Below are 22,442 nucleotides of genomic sequence, written 5' to 3'. Positions count from 1 at the left end.
ACGAGGAGCTTTTCGTCTGCATTGGTTTTCGTGTGCATTGGTTCTTCTGAGTGTCCCCCTATCCCTACATTGCCAGGGTCCTGGGAGCATCTCAGGAAGGTAGAGCCTAGTGAAGGATTGTTGCGGTACGCCCGAATGCGGTTACCGCCTGCCCCGAGAGCTGGCCGAGATCCCCCTCGGCGTGAGATGATCATTGCCTCTATGCTCTACGTCTTGGAAACCCCTTTGTGAGCGCTGGGGTCTCCGTGCCAGATGCCAGGGCAGCCTTGCCGTGGTGCATTCACATTCTTTTCCACCCTGCTCCCCCGGGAGCTAACAGCACGTGCTTGGGTTTGAGCTCGGCTTGCTAGGTGACACTTAAGTTCCTTCCACCTTTGCAAAGACATCTGCTGGAATTTGGAGGCCAGTCGGAGGCCTGGTGGTGGAGGAGAGCCCCCACCGCAGGCGGCCCTCACTCCGACTTTCTCCGTTTGGAGTAACGTGCTGCTGGGGGCCTGGGGAAGGCCCCCCCAGGAGGAAGGAAGGAAGGGACTCTTGTGTCTTGGAGAAAAGTCTTTGGTAATAGCAAAGCAATCCAAGTATGGACCGAGCCTAGTTAACTGTGTCCCCTTGTGATGCTTTCTGGTTGACCTGGACTCTGCCCACCTCAAGGTCGTCTTTGTAGTTACTGGTCGCTTGACTAGTGGTCACCACAGCTGCTCCTCTTTCGAGAATGCTTGAGAAGGGATTGAGATCCAATTTGCATAATCCTGCTGATAAACGAGAGTTTTGTCCAGCTGGCGAGAGGCTGAACTGTTCAGCAGATTCCTGTCAGTACAGGTGTGGTGCCCGTCCTTGCTTTCTCCTGCAGCCCTCGACCTCCCAGGGTGCTTTGCTTGGCACCTTGGATTCACAGGGATTATAATCGTGGGAGGACTGTTGTCCTGTCATCCTCGTATTTTCTCATGATCGATTTTTACTTTGTTCCTCCTTTCTTCTGGAAAGGCAGTGTGTTGGGGATTCTTTAGTCCCTTTTGTCTTTCTGAGTAATTGCCATTTACTCTGATTTTTTTTTTTTTTTTTTTTTTTTTGCCTTCTGTGATTTACATGTCGGTTACTCTGTCATTTTCCGAGGGTAGGTGCCGATTGAATGCACTGTAAAAGAGTAAGGGAAGTAATGCCCGCAAGACATGTCCACTCCAGGCACTTGTTACATAGATGCCGAGATGACTGGTCACACCTTGGGATGAGGCATTTGAAAAGGGATTCAGGCATAGCCCATAGCTGGAAAATAGAATAGTGTCATACCAGAGTAGATGACATTTCAAGATAAATTTCCTACTGTCAAGCGTATGTGAGTACCAGTGACTAATAATCAGAGCGTTTGATCTATGAAAACCTTCACTTAATTGTGTTACAGTGGGTGGGGGCAGTCTTGGCTGTTTGTTGCAGATATCTGTGGTTAAAATGGCCTCTAGGGCATGTGTGGAGAGTTTTCTTGAAAACGTGTTATTTGGGCAGCCCGGGTGGCTCAGCTGGTTTGGCGCTGCTTTCGGCCCAGGGCGTGGTCCTGGAGTCCCGGGATCGAGTCCCACGTCGGGCTCCCTGCATGGAGCCTGCTTCTCCCTCTGCTTGTGTCTCTGCCTCTCTCTGTGTCTGTCATGAATAAATAAATTCTTAAAAAAAAAAAAAAAAAAAAAAAGAAAAAGTGTTATTTGTCACATCATTTCTGAGTTAAGAAGTATTTCCCCATTGGCTTTGTAGAGGTGGACTGCCATTCTGGCATGGTTTAGCAGACCTTTTGAGCCTTTAGCAGGCACGTCACTCCTTTCCTTTATGCTGTGACTCCCTCACATCCTCTCCTGTGATGTCTACACTCAATAGCTAAGTGTCAGTGGGAAAAGTGTCTACGCAGAGAGGGCCCCTGTCTGGGAGGAGGGTGGTCATCTCCACATACTCTTGCCTGGCGGACCGTTTTCATTGGCATTGCTTGTGCTACGTTGACTGTCCTCTCCTGGGCTTAGGAGCTGAATCAAGGTATGTTCCTCTTTATGATCAATGGTAGTCTCCTTAACAATCTTGCAAATGATGTGGCTAGTCAGGGAGAGATCCAGGAACAAACCAAAGTTGGTGCAACCTCGAGTAGAATATCCTATTTCTACACTAAATGAGAACAAGACCACAGTGGTCGTTTGCACATCTGAGCTTATTTGAGGTCTTGGGACAAAAGCCAAAGCAAGCAGCAGGATTCCCTGCCTCTCATGTCCTGAAATCCCGAGTCTCCCCAGCCTGTATATGTAAGGGAAGTGGGGTGTCCTTGATGAGAACCGTTCCTCTGCTCTCCAGACCAGCACTGTCCATCTAGCAGATCTGCCTACCATATGGGAAGGTTCTCTATCTGCATTGTAGACAGGAAGGACACCTGGTACCCGCATCCGTAAAATGTGACTAGTGCAGCTGAAAACGGAATTTTCCCTTGTATTTAATTTAAATTTCAGTAGCCTCCTGTGGCTGCCAGCCACCGTGGTGGACAGCACAGCTCCAGAGGCATGCATTCCACTCCGCATGTCTGTTCAGAAATGTGCGGCGGCAGGTGCTGTACGGGATTCAAAACAAGTCTCTTCTCTTAGTCTCAGAGTCCAGATGGGACATAAAACATGGTGAGTGAAATCGGTGCGTAACTTGCTAATGAACACGGCAAGGGCATAATAGGGACAGAGCAGTACTTTCAACTGAAAGCACCTGGAGGATGTTTGTCGAGTACAGAAAGGACCAAAGAAGACAAACGGACATTCCAGACCAGGAGAAGAAATGGCTGAGCAATAAACATGTTTTCTGAAGCAGAAGAGAGTATTTTTATCAAGCAGTGTGTTTGAATTAAAAAAAACACAGGGGGATTCATTCCCCTTTCTCCACATCCTCACCAACGTTTGTTGTTTCCGGCCTTGTTAATTTTAGCCTCTCTGACAGCTGTGAGGTGGTAGCTCATTGTGGTTTGGATTTGTGTTTCCCTGATGATGAGTGATGTGGAGCATCTTTTCATGTGTCTGTTGGCCATGTGTGGGTCTTTGGAGAAATGTCTGTGTCTTCTGCCCATTTCTTGGCTGGATTATTTGGGGTTTGGGTGTTGAGTTTGATAAGTTCTTTATAGATCTTGGAAACTAGCCCTTTATCTGATGTGTCATTTGCAGATATCTTCTCCCATTCTGTAGAGTGTCTTGTAGTTTTGTTGACTGTTTCCTTTGCTGTGCAGAAGCCTTTTATATTGAGGAAGTCCCAGTAGTTCCTTTTGCTTTTGTTTTCCTTGCCTTTGGAGACGTGTCTTGCAAGAAGTGGCTACATGTGGCCAAGGCCCGAGAGGTTACTTCCTGTGTTCTCCTCTAGGGTTTTGATAGATTCCTGTCTTACATTTAGGTCTTTCATCCGCTTTCAGTTTATCTTTGTGTGTGGTTTAAGAGAGGTTTAGTTTCATTCTGCATGTGGCTGTCTAATTTTCCCAACAGGATTTGTTGAAGAGACTGTCTCTTCCAGCAGATGTTCTTTCTTGCTGTGTCAAAGATGAGTTGACTATAGAGCTGAGGGTTTATTTCTGGGTTCTCTGTTCTGTTCCATTGATCTACATGTCTGTTTTTGTGCCAGTACCGTACTGTTTTGGTGATGACAACTTTGGATGGGGTAAGTGGGTGACGGGCATTAAGGAAGGCACATGATGTGATGAGCACCGATGCAATTGATGAATTACTGGTTTCTACCTCTGAAACTAATGATGTACTGTAAGTTGGGTGATTGAATCTAAATTTAAAGAAAAAAAGATTCTCAGTAATGACTGTATTGGAACATGGAGGCAAGGATGGCTTCTGTGTCTAGCTGAAAATACGCTAGTGTTTTCCAGGTGGGTTCCTTGTGGTAGTTATGTGCCTTTATCCTGTTTTAAGTCAGAAAACTTCCCCCATCCCTCAATCACATAATGTTTGTTTTCCCCCACGATAGTGACTTTTTGAAAGAGTCTAGGCCAGTGATGTTATGGAATGGTCTACACCCAGGATTTGTCTGGTTGTTTCCACCTGGTGTCTCCTTACCGGTTCCTCTATCCCCTCTATTTCCTCTAACCTAGAAGTGATACCCAGTGCTTAGCTAGACTCAGCCATTTTTGGCAATTACGTGCGGCAGCACCCTGTTGCCCGTTTGGGGGAGATGTTGCATGTGGTCAGTTTTGTCGCCCTAGTCCCAGCCTGCTGACCAGTCTTGTCCTCAGAAGAGTTGTCGAACCCATCTTGTCCTCCATGATGGCACATGGGGCCTCTTGGGCAGAAGTCCAGAGCCTGAGAGACCGGGGATAGTTGATGGCCATAGTGTCTGTGTGTCTCGAAGGCCTGAACCATTGGGCACAGAGATATGGCTACGGGGGATGTGGAGGCCTTGCTGGCTCTCACCAGGAAGAGAGGGCGCTGTGGGAACCTCGGATGGGTGTGTCCGGGCGGGTATGTGTGCGGCCTGCGGACCATACTGCTTCTGGTTCCACTTCATGTGGATCACGTCTCCTGTGGGTCACAGGCTGTGATCTCTCTGAGTGCTTTTAGGGGATGCCATCCAAGAGTGCGGCTTACCTTCAGATCGTCCCTTCCTCACCCACTGGCCCACCCCTACAGCAGTGCAATACTTGCTTATTTCTAAATTCTTCAGAGCTATTTCTGTGGCCTTCCCACTGCTACTGCCTCTTTCTAGGCTCTCAGTGGCTTCCCCACCAAACCTGTGCCTGTCGAGAGCCTATCCTGTGTGCCCCGCGCTCTTGGGAGCAGTTGCGAGCATTACCTCACGTTGCTCTGCAAGCTGGCGGCAGGTGCTTAGTGCTCTCACTGTCCCTCCTGCAGTGGAGGCCTCGGGAGCTCAGGCAGCGACTCAGGCAGCGACTCAGGCAGTGACCGTGACAGTTTCAGCCTCGTGCCTCCTCTCACGGCTGGAAAAAGAAGCAACATTTCACCAATCGCAGGTCTTCTCAAGGGCAATTGTGTCACCCCCGCCAACACCGCTGGTGACGCTGGTATCCTGCTGGTCCCGTGGGTGAACATGCGGGATCCTGGCACCTGGGAGCATCTGGATGAAGGCTTTGGTGGAGAAGAGTGAAGCCCTGGCCGGCACTTCTCCCCCAGAATGTTCCTACCTGTCTTCGTCTGAGGAATTTGGCCACAGACGCATCCCTGATACCTTTCCAAGAGAAAGAGCGTTCGTACAGATAAAAATGATCGTCAGCTCTTCCCGTGGTGTGTCTGGTGCCCTCTCCTGTAGGCTGTGTTTTTCGTGCTTGGGTGTGTGCTCCTAACACAAACATGGAAGTCATCCCTGGGTCTGCGGGTTGCAGCCCGACGAGCTGGTCCCTTCCTGACAGCCCCAGCCCTATCTCAGCAGCCATCTCGTTAAACCAGTTGTGATCACCTTGCGTGATTGCCAGCAGCCTGATGAAGGCATTTAAAGTCGCCCCACTGGGTCATCTGAACAACATAGGTAGCCAGTCGTCTGCAGCAGTTAAGGTGGTTTCCCGCTGCCAGACTGTCGGTGGGTCCATCCAGACGGCTGAACACAGGTGGCACTTCCTGCTGCTGACAGTTTCTCTGGGGGTAGAGTTTTAGGTTCAAATGGAATTTCAGAAAAGCGTGATAGGACAGATCCACAAGGGCTCTCAAGGAGACATGGATGGTCGGGGCATTTATTCAGTTCACGAATGCCACAGGCCTTGATAACCCGCCCACCAGATGCCGGGTACCACGACCTAGAGCAGGGAGTGGATCCACCCCTTGCTTCCGGGGACACGGTCAGGGTGCAGTGGGCTGAGCGTTGGGGGAAGCAGACGTTGCCATCCCCCTGCATGGCCACGTATCTGCTGAGCTAACCCACTTTCCTTGGGAGCCAGGGAGAGGGAGCAGGCCAGCAGCCCAGACAGCATTCATCCTGGGGGCTCCATCATAGGGCTGAAAGGAGTATCATAGGCGGAGGAGGAAGGACGCTCGCGAGTACCCCAAGCCAGGAGGACACAGACCAGGGCAGGGCTTTGACAAGAGGTGGCTGCGTGTGCCCTCTCAGAGAAGACGTTCTTCTGCAAAGGCTCTCCCAGGACAGAGCGTACTGAGCCCATGCCAAGCTCAAGCATTGAGATTTCCCCTCATTGCCGTCAGAGCACCAGCCTCCCGGAGCACAGGGCGCCGTGGGTATTTGGTGACGTGCATGAGGAAGGCATATGCCCAGGGAGACTGGCTAAGGAGGCTCTTGCACTTGCCCAGGGGGCCACATCCCTCCCATGTGTGCGCCCCTCTTTCACGTGGCTTCCCTGACTCTGGGTCTCCTCTTGTGTCCTTTATAAGGACACCTGTCACTGAATTTGGGACCCACCCCGCTAATACAGGATGACATCTTGAGATTCTTGATGTCAGCACAACAGCAAACAAGGTCCCCTGCCCAGGTTCCAGGAGGACAGGACATGGGTACATCCAGCAGGGCAGGACAAGGGCACAAACGGCTGGCGTGGGAGGAAGAGGAGAGGCTTGACTCAGAGGCTGTTTAGTTCATGGCGGGGTTTGCAGGGACATGGAGGGGCTCAGGCAGGGCATCATCGTAGGCTGAGGTGAAATCACAGGCCGTTCTCGGGTGAGCTCAGTGAGTGGTCCTGCCCAGAGGGGCGCTCCTTGCAGGCCGAGGTGTTTGCATGCAGTTGGTGTTTTCCTGCGGGGACTTGGGGCAGGCGGCATGCTTGCAGCCCTCCGACGGCGCACAAGAGCTCCACCTGACTCTGAAGGCCGGAGGCAAATCCGTGGGCAAAACACCGGCTTCTAGACCGTGTGCCCTCCACGGAGGTTTGGATCTAGGTCACTTGTGTGGACTCTCTGGGCCCTGAGCTCTCCAAACAGTGCCCAGACGTGGTGTGGTTATCGGTGCAGAAACCCACCTGTTTGTGAGAATAGCCGCTTTATATACACTGGGGATGGGGTGGGGGGCATGCTCGGTCTCACACACGAGACCCCTCCGGTGCCTCCAGACTCCCATTTTCAGTACGATGCAGCGAGCATGAGAGTAGAAACTAGAACAGAACCTGGGCTATCCCTGGGTGTGTGCCCTGTGATCTTTCAGTGTTGTTAACTGTTGTTAATGAAATGTTGGGCTGTAACTAATTACATCCTGGCACCTCTCTCGTATATACTCGCCTTCTCTAATTATGTTCAAAGCCCTGGCTGCCAGGACTGCCAAGGGCCAAGGACTCTTCTTTCCTACCTTCTCACATAGGAACCGTGTTCACCTTGTCATTTCACCTGCAGGAACTCATAGTACACCTGCATTTAAATGCAATTAAACTTAATACACAGTTGCCAGTTACAAAAAAGAGATGAAGGGAGCTTGAGCTGGGAACTTATAATCTATTGCACGGATTCTCGATTCTTCACGGAATAATCACCTTGGGCCTCGCTCATTCATCTGATAGCTGTCTGGATATTGTCCTTCAGCATCACTTGTGTGCGCTGACACTAGCCCGTACACGAAGGCCCTAAAACAAGTTGGGTGTGTGGTACGTGGGTGATGGGAATGCATTTCCCGGGGGTAGACATGTTCTAGGTGGGAAGTGGGTACTCAGATTCACGTTGACAAAACCCGCCTCATACATGAGGGGCTGACTTAATCCAGAGGCCCCCGTCCACGAGCCTTACTGAATGTGGGCGACTCCATTCCGGGATCAGCTTGGAGTGCCAGGACCACAGCTCTGCCTCGAGGTGGTGATTTCTCCCCACCGGTGGTGGATGCCCATCCGTTCTCAGCCTCCGCTCCTATGTAGCTGACGGACACAGGCCATCACAGGCCCCTGCTAGCGCCAAGGGACACATGGCCACAGTACACCTGGCTTTAAAGATCTGTTACTATTAACGTTAGCGGTTCAAAACGTACGTGTTGCTTAAACATTTAATTTCGGCTTATTCTGGGTACAAATGTAGTAGATGTAAAGCATCACCGTCCAGATGCCATGATACTGCTTGATTCTATTTACAGTTTCTTTTATCAGCGTCAACACCTTTATGGTCAGCAAAGCACACTTAGAAAGCCAGTAGGTTTTATTTCTTTGGCCGGCGCTGCTCCTGTCCGAATTAACAAATGGAACCTTTTGGGAGAGCCGATCATCACTTTAGCCTAATAGGTGAACTTGATGAAAATGATGAATGTGAAGTTCACGTGACTTGTTCCCGTTGCGTTCAGATAACGTCATCTTAAATTGTGAGTGAAGATTAGTAATCTGAGTATGCATTTAAGAGTGTGTTTACAGCACCATTGCTCCAACAGGCCAAGTTCACTTAAAGAATAGAAGTAATTCAATAGCACGCAAGAATTTATTCAGTGATCTTCCTTCTTCTAAATGTCACTTAATATTTTGGGCACGGGATGAGCTACCTGGGCATTAGGGAGAACTGGTCCTCTAACAGGTATTTTCCATTCCCACTCAGCTGATTAGATTTTGCTTTTTTTTTTAGCATCTACGTAAGATGTCTTTCCACCTAAATCCAATAATTGTTGAACTCAACAAGAATTCTACATTCTCACTATACTTGCCAGGCTTACGCAGATCCTGGGGAGGGCTGTGAAGATGACATCGGATGGAACGCTGGGTCTTCCATTTACTTTGAGTTAGAGTCACAGCTTATGAGGCATGTAGTAATGTGAGTCCGAAAATGAACATGCAGCCAGCCTTCATTCTGTGCCCAAGGAGCCTCTAGGGTTCCCACCGAGGTGGCCTCTCAGCAGCTGCCACTGTGCAGCTGGAAATCAGATACCAAGCTTGTCCCCTTTGGTCCAGATGGCTCGCACAACACTCCTTGTGAGCACCAGCGGTATACTCTGCATGGAGGGAGGGACCTGCAACTTACTGCTCTTTGGGTCTCTGCAGAAATCCTGAGTATGGTTCAGTAAAACCTGAGGTGCGTAAACCAGTTTATAGTCTCTAAGCCTATTCTTTTAAAAAGGATCTGGATTCTTTTTTTTTTTTTTTAAGGTTTTATTTATTCATTCATGAGACACAGAGAGAGGCAGAAACACAGGCAGAGGGAGAAGCAGGCTCCATGCAGGGAGCCTGATGTGGGACTCGATCCCAGGTCTCCAGGATCACGCCCTGGGCTGAAGGCAGCACTAAACTGCTGAGCCACCGGGGTTGCCCAGGATCTTGATTCTTGATTCTTCACTATTCTCTTTGTCTCTTCCCCTGAAAAACAAGATAGACAAGGATAATTTTAAGTGGTTGGTTGCCTTTGCCTTTGACACAAATACCAAACACGTGAAGATCTATAACGCCGTGGGGTGGACTGAATTGTGTCTCCTACAAAATGCACGTGTTGAAACGCTCACCCCAGGACCTCAGAATGGGGCTGTGTTTGGAAGTGGGGTCTTTAAAGCAGGGATTAGAGTAAAATGAGGTCAGTTGCATGGGCCTTCACCCCATAGGGCTGCTGTCCTTATGGGAAGAGGAGATGAGGACACAGACATGCACCGACACCGGAGCACACGGCGTCTACCCGCCCAGGAGAGAGGCCTCAGGAGGAAGCAGCCTCAGCCCTGTCTGGTCTCAGACTCCCAGCCCCCAGAACCGGGACGGATAAGTGTCTGTTGAAGCTGGCCGGTATGTGTTCCTTTGCTGTGGCAGCCCTAGTAGACCAGCGCAGCCAGGTTCTGTGATCCCAAGCCATCTGGACCACTTCCCACTGAACCAGGGGGCAGGCTGCACCAGGGCGGTGGACAGTGAACGCTTAGGGCTGCTGGCTGAGTGCCGCGCCCACGGGACTACCGTGGAAGTTTGTCCGCTTTCACTTCTCCCTCTCCCTCTGCATGCCGCTCTGCCTCCTTGTGCTCTCCCTCTCTCTCAAATAAATGAGTAAAACCTTTAAAAAAAATAGAAGGAGAAGCAGTTGGTACTATATATCCCTGATTTCAGCTCAACACGATTCCTAGATTTTGGAATAATTTGCATCGCCCTAAGTATTTTTGGCATTATCTCCATATCAGTGCTTACACTGCTGACGTCCTGTTCCAACAGGCCCTCTGGAGGGGCTTCCTTCACAGAGGAGTGGCAGGATAGGCTGCTAGAAGGTAGATGCTGAAAAGAATGGAAGCTGTTCTTTGCATTGGGGGAAGGACGTCTTTAAAGTTTGCATTATGTGGAGGACATCTGCTGGTTTTCATTTATTCAAAAGGCATAAAAATATATAGATTCACCATTAAGCCATAAAGCCCGGGGCGGTGGGAAGCTAATTCTTAACAGGGTGTATCCATCGAGGACATGAGAAAGACACATCCATCTACAACACCGCGGTCATATATTTGTCTCTTAAAATTCAAGAAGAACTTAAATTATTGACATTCACTCAATGGAAGTGTCAGGATGTGACAGTGGGAAATGAGAAAAAAGGACCAGGGATTAATAAGGTTTATACATGTGTGATTATGATGTAGCGGTAAGAAGGGCCCAGGCCGTGGTGCTGCGTAATGGCTGGTGGGCAGCCTCGGGGAAGCTGTTGCACGGACTTCTGTGAACTGTCGGTAGCCACCGTTGACCTTCTGTGGTTCAAGTCCTTGTGGGTGAGATGTTCAGAAAGGATCATTCTTACGTTGTGTGTTTGGTGTGCTTAAGAGTCCTTGTACGGGGGGTGCCCGGGTGGCTCAGTTGGTCGAGACTCGAATATTCATTTTGGCTCAGGTCATCATCTGTGGGTTGAGGATTTGAGCTCTGAGACCGGCTCCCGTGCTGGACGGTGTCTGCTTGAGAATCTCTCTCTTGCTCCTCCCCCTGCCTGTGTGCTCGCTCTTTCTCTCAAATAAGTAAATCTTAAAAAAAAAAAAAAAAAAAAAAAGTTGTACAGTAGTCCCATTAGGAAAAAAGGAGCATAGACGCTCAAGAAAGTTTCTTACTGTGTTGGGTTCTTGCTGCCGGACTGACCGCTGGGCCACAAACCAAGTGGTATAAGACCACGCGAGTATTAGGACCGTGTGGTTGTGGAGGTCACAAATCCCTTGTCAGTCTCCTCAGGCTAGAATCAAGGTGTGTACAGGGTGGCATTCCTTTCTGGAGGCTCTAGGGGAGAGAACCGATGTCCTTCCCTTACCCAGCCACGTACCGCTGCCCGTTCCTTGGCTCACAGCCCCTTCCTCTTCTGCAGATCCATCGGCACGCTCCACATCTCCGACCATTCTGCATTAACATAGGCGTGTGTAGCCATCCACTTCCCTCCAAGCGCTGCTCTCCTTGCACCCCGTAGGTTTGGGGCTGTTGTATTTTCGTTTTCACTCATTCATCCCACAGTGTCTCCGGGGTTCCCTTTTAATTTCTTCTTTGAGCCTTGAACATACAGGTGCATCGTTGACTTTCCATGTGCTTATGAATTTCCCCCATCTTTTTCTATGATTGACTTCTAATTTCATCACATCGCCGATTAGGGAGATACGCTGTATGATTTCAGTCCAGCCTTTGCCAATTTATGGGGTCATGACCTAGGACACCGCCTTTTCCTGGAGAAGGTGTGTCAGCTTACAGTTGGGTGGAATGTTCCGTAGGTGTCTGCTAAGTCCAGCTGGTTGGTGCTGTTTTTTTGTTGCGTTTTGTTTTGTTTTAAGATTTTGGGAGAGAGAGAGAAAGAGAGAGCGCACACGCAGGGGGAGAGGCCGAGGGTGATGCAGGGCGTGATCCCAAGATGCTGGGTTCATGACCTGAGCTGAAGGCAGACGCTCATCTCACCGAGTGAGCCACCCAGGCGCCCCTGGTTGGCAGTGTTTTAAGTAGTTAATGGTATTAAATCTGGGCTTCCATTTCCTTACTACTTTTTAATCTAGTTCTATCCATTATTAGAGCTGTGATATCCAAATCTCCGACCACCACTGGTGAATTATCTGTTTCTCCCTCTAATTTTTTTCAGTTTCTGGTTTATGTAATTGGGGCTCTGTTGTTGAGTGCATACAGGTTTATAATTCCTGCATCTTTGGAATCTGGAATGATCTCCCTATAAAATGTTCCTATTAGACTTCTCTGTGTTGTTTGCAGAAGAGATATTTGCTTGAGTCTGTCTTGTGTCTGCCTCTTCTCTTACTGTTGGCACTGGATACCTTGGCCATCCTTTAAACCTTCTGCACCCTTCAATCTAATTGTGTTTTCTAGGCGCCAGTCACGTTGGGTCTGGCTGGGTCACATTGTTTTTCTTTTTTTTTTTTTTAAAAGATTTTATTTATTTATTCATGAGAGACACAGAGAGGCAGAGATACAGGCAGAGGGAGAAGCAGGCTCCATGCAGGGAGCCTGACGTGGGACTCGATCCCAGGTCCCCAGGATCACGCCCTGGGCCGAAGGCGCCAAACCGCTGAGCCACCCAGGCGTCCCTCTTTTTCTTTTCTTAAAGCCCATTGTGGCAGTCTTTACTTTTTAACTGGGGGTCTTAGCCATTTACATGAAATGCCATTCTTGATCAAATATGATTCCTGTATGGCATGATTTCCATATAAGTTATTTCCTTGTCATTCCTTTATTTTCCCGAGACTGCCTTTTCTCACGTTAACTGGATATATTCTAGTGCACGACTTTAATTCCCTTCGCGTGTCTTTTACGATGTGTTTTTAGTTATTTTCTTGGTGGTTACTCTGAAGATCACAGTTAACATCTGAACACGTGACCGTCTAGTTTGCATTAATGCCAACATAATTTAAAAAGTATACGGAAACTTTGCAAGGATATGGCTACATTCAGCCCCCCCTCATTTGGCTGCTACCGTCATTAGGATTACATCTTTGTACATTATGTGCTCATAAATAGAGATTTATAATTATCGCCTAAGCAGTTGTCTTTTAAATCAGATAAGAAAAAAGATTTGCAAACAGAAACACATTTATCTTGTCTTTTATGTCCCCCGGTGAGTACAATCACCCCGTTTGTGAACCATTACTTGAAGGCATGAAAATAGTGTTATAACATCCCTATTGAGCATAATTTACAAAGATTGTCAAAGGAATGTTTGAGTTGGTCATTGGATAATGAACCAAGAAACAAACATTCGTGTATAAGCAGTATTGCACGTTTAAGTATTCCTTTTTCTTTTTTTTGAAGATTTTATTTATTCGTGAGAGACGAGAGAGAGAGAGAGAGAGAGGCAGAGACCCAGGCAAAGGGAGAAGCAGGCTCCATGAAGGGAGCCTGATGTGGGAGTCGATCCCGGGTCTCCAGGATCACACCCTGGGCTGAAGGTGGCAGTAAACCGCTGAGCCACCCGGGCTGCCCACATTTAAGTATTCCTAAACCACGCGTGATGATACTCTCCAAAGCAAAAAATGGTATGTATGATTGTTGGGTTACACACCGCCTCCAAGTGAGAACTTTTCTTGGTGTGGTAAGCTCCGTTCAAATCCAAAACCTGTTGATGGAGAAGGCACATATATGCACCGTTGTAAGGACTCTAGCAGTAGTTTGAGCTGGGGAGAAGTCTGGGAGGAGAAAGTGGTTGGGTTTTATGCAGGCTGCAGGGTAAGGGGGCATGCATGGCAAGCTGAGAGAATGCCTCTCTTACCTTACACGTCCTAAATAGGGGTTGGTTTGCAAGTGCAGGATCAGAACGTGATCCTGCTGCGTGGGCAGGCTTCCTAAGTCATCCCAGGTGCAGGTGGAGCCTCGTCCGCGGTCAGGGGATGGCTGCAGGCGGGGGGCAGAGGCTGCAGCCCGGGGCTCTTGCTGGTGGAGCCCCCGTTTGGAAGCAGGGGCACATCAGCGTGCTGTCCCAGGAAAGAGGGGAGCACGCTGTAATCAGCGTCTGCACCGTCTGAGATTCCGCTTTGAAAAACGCACGTGGGGAATGTAGGACAGCGAGCGTCTGTCAATTTGTGGCATGAAGAAAAAACTCGTCTGAAAAGCCTTTTATTCCACATGTGATCTGCTAAAAGTACGCATTTTTAAAAGTATACATTTTAGTTATTTTAGAGAGAAAATGAAAATGGGATGGGGCAGACGGAGAGGGAGAGGCAGGCTGCTTGGTGAGCAGGGAGCCCAATGTGGGGCCCCGGGATCATGAGCTGCAGGCAGACGCTTAACCCGCTGAGCCCCTAAAAGTCCGCTTTTAAGAAGCCAGAGAACAGGACGCCTGTGTGTAGTGCATGCCGGAGTTCCAGCCTTCCGGGCTCGTTCCTCTTCATTCTCTTTGTACGAATGAATGTAAAAGCGCCGTGTTGGCTTCGCGTGCGGCTCCTTTGGGCAGCTTGACTTACTGGCCGCGTAGCTCCCTCGATTCTCCGCCTGCACGCCCGGGCTCTCAGCACCATCCCGTGGCCGCGGGCCGTGGCGCGGAAACCACGACACGGCACACCGCACTCGGTGCCCTCCCCGTGGCCTGCGTGCCGTGCTTCTGCTGCCAGCCTGGAACCTGCAGCCGCCCCGGCGCCTCGCACACGCCCGCCTCCCCGCTCACACCTGTCTGTGGGTCCTGTCTGTGCGCCGAGCCTCCCGGCTTCACGGATGGAGCAGGCCGGCAGCCCGGGAGCCACGGCGCCTCGCTCTTCTCTTCGGTTCCCCCTGCCAGCCCGCCTGCCCCACAGTGAGAGGCCAGAGAGGACTGGCACCTGCTTTTAGCCAGGACGGTGGGGGGCGGGCAGACGACCCCCCAGGTTGCATGCAGTCAGGGTTTCTGCCGCCCTGTGCCCGCCAGCCACAGAGCTCAGTGGAAGACATCGGGAAGCAGGGGCGTGCCCTCCTAGAGACGAGGCCGGCGACGGTGCCCCCGACGGTCCTCTTCCCTGCCTGCTGCCCTTGGCTCTTCGTGACGGGCTGCTCTCCTGATGTTCTTACGTGCATCCTCCTGGGAGCCCATTAGGAAAAGCGCCTTCGCCTTGACTTCCACCCTCCCCTTACGGAAAGCACATGCTCTCCTCTGGCCGATTTCTTCCTGGTATAGTTCGTCCTCAGACCACCTCAGGGGACAGGGAGCCTCCTCCCCATTGCCCCGTTGAGGAAGCCGTTGCCAACGGGCTTTTCCTCTGACAGCGTGACACCGCCACGAAGGGGCCAAGGCGGCGTGCGAACCCATGTCTGCAGCTTCTGCACCTCTGGCACCAGATGCCCCTGCTGGCACAGGTAGCTTCGCACCCTGAGGATGGTGCAGCCGTCCCCGTGCGGGCCACGCGGACACGATGCCCCTGGCGTTGAGCAAGCTTGCCCCGTGTCTGGATGCCAGAGCAATGCTTCCCTAGCGGGCAGTGGTACCTCCCCTTGCCACCCAGGCAGGCCCCACACGGCGCCCCCAACGCCCACCTCACTCCTTTCCAACACCGCAAGAGCCTTCAGGCTCTGACACTTTGTCATCTGTTTCTCACGCGACTCTACCGACATGAAAACGGCACGGACCGTCACCTTAGCTTCTCCGTAACGGATGCCTCGACGCTGTTGCCTCGGTTAGTGCACCCCCCGGACGGCTGAGGCTCCTCTCCTAGCTGTCCAGGTAAGCCTGTCACGGGGCAGGTGAAGGATAACGGTGGGCCTTTTCAGGCACAGGTTCCCTGTAGGAAAAGCAGAGGATAACGTCCCTGTGGCACTCGGCTCCTGCAGCGCTCCGTGCCCAAGTGTCCAGATTCAGGGAGTGCCACGGCCCGGTGTTGCCTCTCCCAGCGTCTAGAACCGTCTTTGCAACGAGAGTGGATGAAGCACGGCACGTGTGAGACCTGGAGCCTGGGTTTGCAAAGGGACGGTGTCCGCAATTCAGAGGCACCTCGCCAGCGCCCATGAGAACCCGGGTGCCGTTCCTAGGACACGCAGGTGTGGGTGGCGCCCGGGAGCCCCAGGGAGCAGCAGAGAGACCAAGGGGCCCTCTCCCTGCCTCCCGTATGGTGTGGCTGCCCATGTGGCAGCCGGCTCTGGCGTGCCCCTAGCACATACGGCGGATGGTCGTGCAGGTTCCAGTGCCTGTCACCCCGTGAGAAGTGCCAGCACCGGTTGCCCCTCTTCTCCCAATTACTTTCCGTCATGTCCTGGCCTGTGAACATGGACGACACGTTAGCTCTGTGGTTCCCACACTTGTGCAGGCGTCAGATACGTCCTGAGGGCTCGTTACGACCCACGTAGCCCGCGTCCCAGGCCCTCCTGTTGGGAGGGGCTGCATGGATCCGAGAATTTGCATTTCCCTCCAGTGCCCAGGTCGTGCGGGTGCTGCGGTCTGGGTTCCACACCTGGACACACACGGCCAGAGTCCCGGTGCCCACAACTCAGGGTCTGTACAGGGGCCGCGTGTGGAAGAGACTGTGCACGGGATGCCAGTGTGTGTCAATCCCAGATGACCCCCAGACCTGAAAGAAGCCATCCAGACTCAAAAATCTCATCTTATTTATTTTATCCATTCATTCGCTCATTAAATTTTCTTGATTTTAAACTGGCCTAATAGCATCTGTGTATCAGTAACATACCAGTAAACATCAAGAGCAGGCAACGCTTTGTAAACTGAGTCCCAGGCTGAGTTTGGGAGATGTTTAACTCGGATGGCACTTTTTTACCGCTTTCAAATTCCACAGTTATTTCCCTGAATTTCCTCCTGTTTTAGAAAATATTTGTCCCCAATCTGGCGGTTTCCTGGGGCTCAGTAAATATCCACTTTTTGCCTGTCTGGGGACACCTGTCCTTGAGCTGGCAGGTGTCCAGGAGCACCTGGGGTGTCCCTAGGGAAAGCTCCCCTCACACCTGAAACCCTGAAAAAGCCTTTATTTCTTCCTAGGCTGATGGTATGAGGCAACACTGCTATGTCTTTTGTCCTTGGTTACAAACATCAGGATTTCTGAAAGACAGCTTGGTTTTTGGTGGGCAGAGAACCATGTTGTGTGTCCACATTCTCGTCCTCATACCCCTGGGCTGACCCAGGGACAGCAAGCATAGCACCACGCTGTGCTCCGCACCCCCTTCCTGACCTTGTCCCGCAAACACTAGATCTCAGTGGCCGTTGTCTTAATGCATCTGTCCTGACCTCCCACGGCCCTGCTTTTAAGGCAGCTCAGAGACCCATGGGAAGGGCAGTGTTTTAAAGTCTTGTAGGATTTTCGCTTCAGATCGTCTCCAACCTGGAAGGGCTCAGTTTTGTGTAAGACTGCCCCTGTTTTGAGGACATCACTATACAATTTGGATGGAATCGGCAAATTTCCTCTACAACGGCATAGAAATGACATTTTACATAGAAAAGTCAAGTCCCAGGAAACTGTCATCATGCTTAGCTTCAAGGATGGTTTTTTTTTTTTTTTTAATTTTTATTTTATTTATGATAGTCATACAGAGAGAGAGGCAGAGACATAGGCAGAGGGAGAAGCAGGCTCCATGCACCGGGAGCCTGATGTGGGATTCGATCCTGGGTCTCCAGGATCGCGCCCTGGGCCAAAGGCAGGCGCCAAACCGCTGCGCCACCCAGGGATCCCCATCAAGGATGGTTTAAAATGTCCAGGTGGATCCTCCGTAGTGTGACGCCGTGTCCACACTCAAAGCAGGGATGTTTCCGTAACTCCCAAAAGTCTCGTGCCCCTCCAAAGAGCCTCCCTCTTTCCGTTCCATCCCAACGTAGGCGGCAGTCTGCTTCTCAAACTACAGAATGGTTCCCACTTCTTTCACTGACCCTAGTTGGCTTGAAACTCATTCATGTCTTGTGTGGACTGATAGGTTGTATTTTTGTTTTTATTGCTTCTGCTTATACGGTCAGCCTACACTTAACTTTGCAGGAAACCACCAGACTGTTTACCGAAGCGGTTTCTGTGCTGGGTTGTGTATTACGTTCTTATTGATGCTGTCACAAATTCTCGCAAATGGCCTCATGGCTCGTGGCTCAAAATAGCACGAATTGATTGCCGTACTGTTGTGGAGGCCACAAGTACGACATCCGTCTTGGTGGGCGAAAATCAAGGTGCTGACAGGGCTGCCTTCCTTCTGGAGGCTCTGGTGCGGGATGGGATCCCTTTCCTTGCCTCTGAGGACCTTCCTTGCCTTGCCGTCATCTCACTCCCAGCGTGTGTGTCTGTGCTCACCCCTCCTCTAACTCTGACCCCCCTCCCCCCCGTAAAGACCCATGTGATGACTTTGTGCCTGCTGCATCATCAAGGACCATCGCCCCATCCCCAGACACAGGAGCACGCTGCAAAGTTCCTTTTGCCTTGTGAGGTACGATAATTATAGGTTCTGGGGATTAGGTTGTAGATAGTGGAGGTTTTTGTGTCATCATTGACTTGTGATGTTAGGTTCTTTATATATTCTAGATGCAGGTCGTGTGTGTTGTGTTTTTTCCTGTGTTATGACTTGCCTTTTGTTTTCTTACTGATGGTTTCCTTTAACTTTAACGGATGCCCCTTTATATGTGTGTTCTCCTATGGCTCTTGCGTCTTGTGTTCTGGTATGAAAACTTCATAGAACCTAACATTGCAAAGATGCCCCATGTTTGCTTCTCCAAGTTTGATAGTTTTGATTTTATGTTTAGCTCTATGGCCCTAAGCACCAAAATGTCCATTTTTTGCCCCCTTTATATGGGTATATTTCCATTACATAGAGGTGTGATCTAGCAACATTTTTTGAACCAGTTCATCTTTTAAATGACTTTTTGGGGGCACCGGGGTGCCTCAGTTGGATAAGTAGCCAACTCTCGGTTTTGGGCCAGGTCATGATCTCCGGGTTGTGAACTTGAGCCCTATGTCAGACTCCGTGCTCAATGGGAGCCTGCTTCCCTCTGTCTGGCGCTCCCTCCACTCACACACTTTCTTTAAAATAAATAATTAAATAAAAAAATAAATAAATAAAATAAATAAATAATTTAAAAAAAAAACCAACCTAGTTTTCAAAATTGAGTATGGATTACCAGAAAAAACAATCCTTAGAGTGACACCCATTCGTACTAACTGAAATGATTGATAATGCCAGCGAATCACGTCAACTGCTAATGAGAAGCTTGACTTTACAAAGGACGACTCAAATAGCTATTACTGGTCCTTATTTTGAGCAGCCACATTTATTATCACTCCTCTACAGTTGAAAACTGATAGTTTACCACCACGGGAAGCTATATATCAAATGCTTAAATACTTCTCTCTCAGCCTGCTGGAGCAAGCAAGCTTCCAGTTCGAAGCGAATATCCCCGTGACTCATCATTTCATGCTCGTCATTTATTCATTTCCGTTGTTTACGTCCCTGAACATAAGGAAGCGTACCTTTTCCATACAACTTTGTTTGTAAAGGTTAAGTAGCTACCACAGAGACAATGCGAGCATCCTTATGCCATGGGTATAGAGCTTGTGGGGTGTCTGTGGACATGTGGGAGAAAGCACCTGAGTGCCAGTGGTGGACTGGAACCTGCACTGTTTGCTGGAGAACACGTGCCTGGCCTTCCTTTCCTCGTATGTGCTCACCATCTTATTATCTTTTTTCTCCTACCCGTACTGCCAGCAGTCCATGTCCTCACACACCCTCCCTCTCTGCCTGACTGTCCAAAGGGACCTTTCTTGCCATGCAGTCATTGGGGTTAGGGGATGGTGACATTTCGGTACATGCTGATAAGTAGATTGATATGTGGGCAATTTCTCAATCATAGTCTTTGCAAAAGTGTCCCATATTCTTGTATGTATTTGGCTGTTTCTGTGTTTATTTTTATCAACAAACATGCCTGGGCTGTTTGATTCTGATCAGAGATTTATGTCACTTCCAGCAACGCCTGTATAAGCTTTAATTATTGGGTTTTTCTCAGGGCCTATCACACAGTAGGTACACAATGTTCATTTGATCGAATCTACCATATTTGTACCTTGTGCCATTGCCGTGTACCCAAGATCGTCAATGTCTGCTTTTTTTTTTTTTTTTTTTTAAGGTTTTATTCATTTGACAGAGAGATTGTGCACAAGCAGGGGAGCAGCAGGTAGAGGGAGAGGGAGAAACAGACTCTTTGCTGAGCAGGAAGTCCGATACAGGACTCGATCTCAGGACCTTAGAGTCATGACCTAAGCCAAAGGCAGATGCTTAACTGACTGAGCTGCCCTGGCACCCCAGGGTCTGCTTCTTAAGATCGTTCATCTCAGCTCTGCTCCATGGTGCATGTCATAGTGTGACTTCTGTAATACAAGACGTTTCTAATTCATAAATATCTGTTTCAGAAGAGTCTCTGAGAGCAGTCATCTGAAACTTGGCCTAAAGTTTAACTTTGGGGGAATGAAATCAATTTTATGTTGGTTTGGGTTCTAGCTTATATCATGACAGGTTGGTTGTTTCCCGTATCCAAGGCATAAATGAAATAATTTGTATTGCATTGAAGAGCAGTGAGCAGATGATATTTTTGCATCACCGGTACTTAAGCAAAGTGGGCTAACAGTACAATTAAAGGTAGCTTTATTTTTTGTTGTGGTTTATCGCGTCTGCTGTTTGTTAATGGAAGGAGATCTGGATAAAGATTTATAGCAATCCTGAAAGGACAGGGTTTCTGTTTGTGGCTTTCCACGGCACTAGATTTTTTTTTTTTAATAATAAATTTATTTTTTATTGGTGTTCAATTTACCAACATACAGAATAACACCCAGTGCTCATCCCGTCAAGTGCCCCCCTCCACGGCACTAGATTTTTACAAAGCTCTTTGCAGGGCAGGGACTTCCTTTCCTTGGGACATACTACGTCTGGTTTTTGTTGGCACACAGCTTCACTCCGGCTTTGAAGCGTTTCCCACGAACCACCCTCCTGAGGGCAGCAGAATCCTCGTGATCCGCATCAGATGAGGGAAACGATGTGGACTGGGTTAGTCCCGGGCGTGGAGCTTGGGGCCAGAGAGTTGAACCCAAATGCAGCCGTGTTCATGCCCGTGCCCACCGTAGTGCCAGGACTCTGTAAGGCTTCCTGACTGTTGCAGTTCCTCCTAGGCACCCTGTCGTCCTCACCCAGGGTTGTTTGCTGTGGAGGTGCCGGGGGATACTCCATTCCGAGCGGCCACAGCCACAGCAAGGCTCGGAGGACGCAGGTGTGCCTGTGTGAAGAGGTGTTCGGGCCGGGCGGCGGACCATGCGGCGAGCGCCTGGGGCCCCAGCGCCTGCCTGGGGTGTGATACAGGTGTGCTTACGGGTTGCTGGGTGGCCGGCCGGCAGCATCCACACAGGGCCCGCGCTCCTCGGCTTCTCACTGGTCACTGACGGTTTCCTCTGATGGGACTGGAATGTGTGGGGCCAAGCCAGCACCGTTTCCACCCTTCCCAGCTCACCAGGTGGCTCTACGTGTTGGCATCTCGTGTCCTTAGGATACAGACCTCTGCCCCTGGGTTGCATGCTCATGCTTCCCCGTGCTGGGTCCTGGTCCAGAGGTGGAGCAAGGATGCTCAGCCTCCCTCTGTCGGGGTCCCGGTGTCGTGTAGCACCTTCCTACTACGCCCGGTGGGGCACTTGCTGGGGCCCTGGCTGGTCACGGACACTCTGAGCCAACCTGCCCCAGCAGGAGCATGCCCCGAAGCCACTCGGAGCCACATAATAGCTCCGCCAGCGGGATCTGGGCTCTGCTGTGTGCCGGGAGCGAGTGGAAAGAACAGCGTTTAGCGGCTGTTGCCTGCAGTGACCTTACACAACAGCTTTTGCCTTTAGGGTTCTAGCAATTATTAAGCAAGCTTGGCTGCCTTAAGAAGTCAAGAAGAGCCCAAGGCGACCTAGATATCAGATCTAGCGCTTTCCGACGGCTCGGCTCCGGTCTCCTGTGAGGTCTCCCGTGAATCACCGGTTTCCAGGCCCATGACATTCAGAGCTCAGTGTTTCAGATAGCTGTGCCACTGACCCAATAGTCCATTTTTGGAAAAGAACTCATGTTTTTCAGTGATGTCCTTCATAGGGCCGGAAGTGCTTTCACTAGGGGGAATCAAACCCCACACAGGAGTGTGCAGATACCAAATGCGAGGGGTGGAGTATTCGTTCTCGAAACAAGGCCACCGATGGCAACTACGACTTTGATTCTCTGGTCTCAGTGCTAGAAAGTATTTTCTTAATTTCCAGTTGAGAGAAGAATGAACCAATTAACTGATTCTTTCAGTGTGTTTTATTAACGTGGGTTCCGTTAACGTGTTCCATTAACCCGCCTGTGTTTTTATTCCTTAAAACAAAGCGTAGTGTGTGAGGTGTTTTTGCAGAGGAGGTGTGCCCTTGCCGGGTGTGACCCTGCTGTGCAGGGTGTCCCCTGGCCCCCTCATCTCCTCCCCGGGGCACCCAGTTGACTCCAGTTAACCGACAACTCCAGTTAACAGAAGTCGTTTGCTGCGGCCATTAACTTCAGAAACAATGGGGCATATTCAGAATTACTTACCTTCAAAAACGTTTCCTCCACGAAAAACATATTAACATGCATCTCATCTGGGGTTAAAGAAAGGAAATAGAAACATCGACGTTGGAATCTATGTCATAGGTGATTTTTTCCCCCTTAATTTCTATTCATACATCTATACATGTCATTATTCAGA

At 50.0% G+C, this 22,442-nt stretch overlaps 1 protein-coding gene across 3 annotated transcripts in view; it reads left to right on the top strand.

Annotated features, from left to right (window-relative positions):
- The window catches only part of PUDP (pseudouridine 5'-phosphatase), a 131,734-nt gene that overhangs the window by 5,213 nt on the left and 104,079 nt on the right, over positions 1 to 22,442 (top strand). Inside the window, exon 1 of one of the 3 annotated variants that reach the window (XM_038586765.1) lies at positions 13,272 to 13,311. The exons of the other annotated variants lie outside the window; for them this stretch is intronic. Within the exon in view, the coding sequence (XP_038442693.1) occupies positions 13,287 to 13,311 (25 nt within the window). The 5' untranslated portion in view covers positions 13,272 to 13,286. Of the gene's footprint in view, positions 1 to 13,271; positions 13,312 to 22,442 lie in introns of those variants that run through there. 3 annotated transcript variants of the gene reach the window in all.

Source organism: Canis lupus, chromosome X (assembly GCF_011100685.1).
Source record: "Canis lupus familiaris isolate Mischka breed German Shepherd chromosome X, alternate assembly UU_Cfam_GSD_1.0, whole genome shotgun sequence".
NCBI classification, from domain to species: domain Eukaryota; kingdom Metazoa; phylum Chordata; class Mammalia; order Carnivora; family Canidae; genus Canis; species Canis lupus.
Note: the sequence above shows the minus strand (reverse complement) of the source record. Positions and strands in the feature narration are given on the sequence as shown.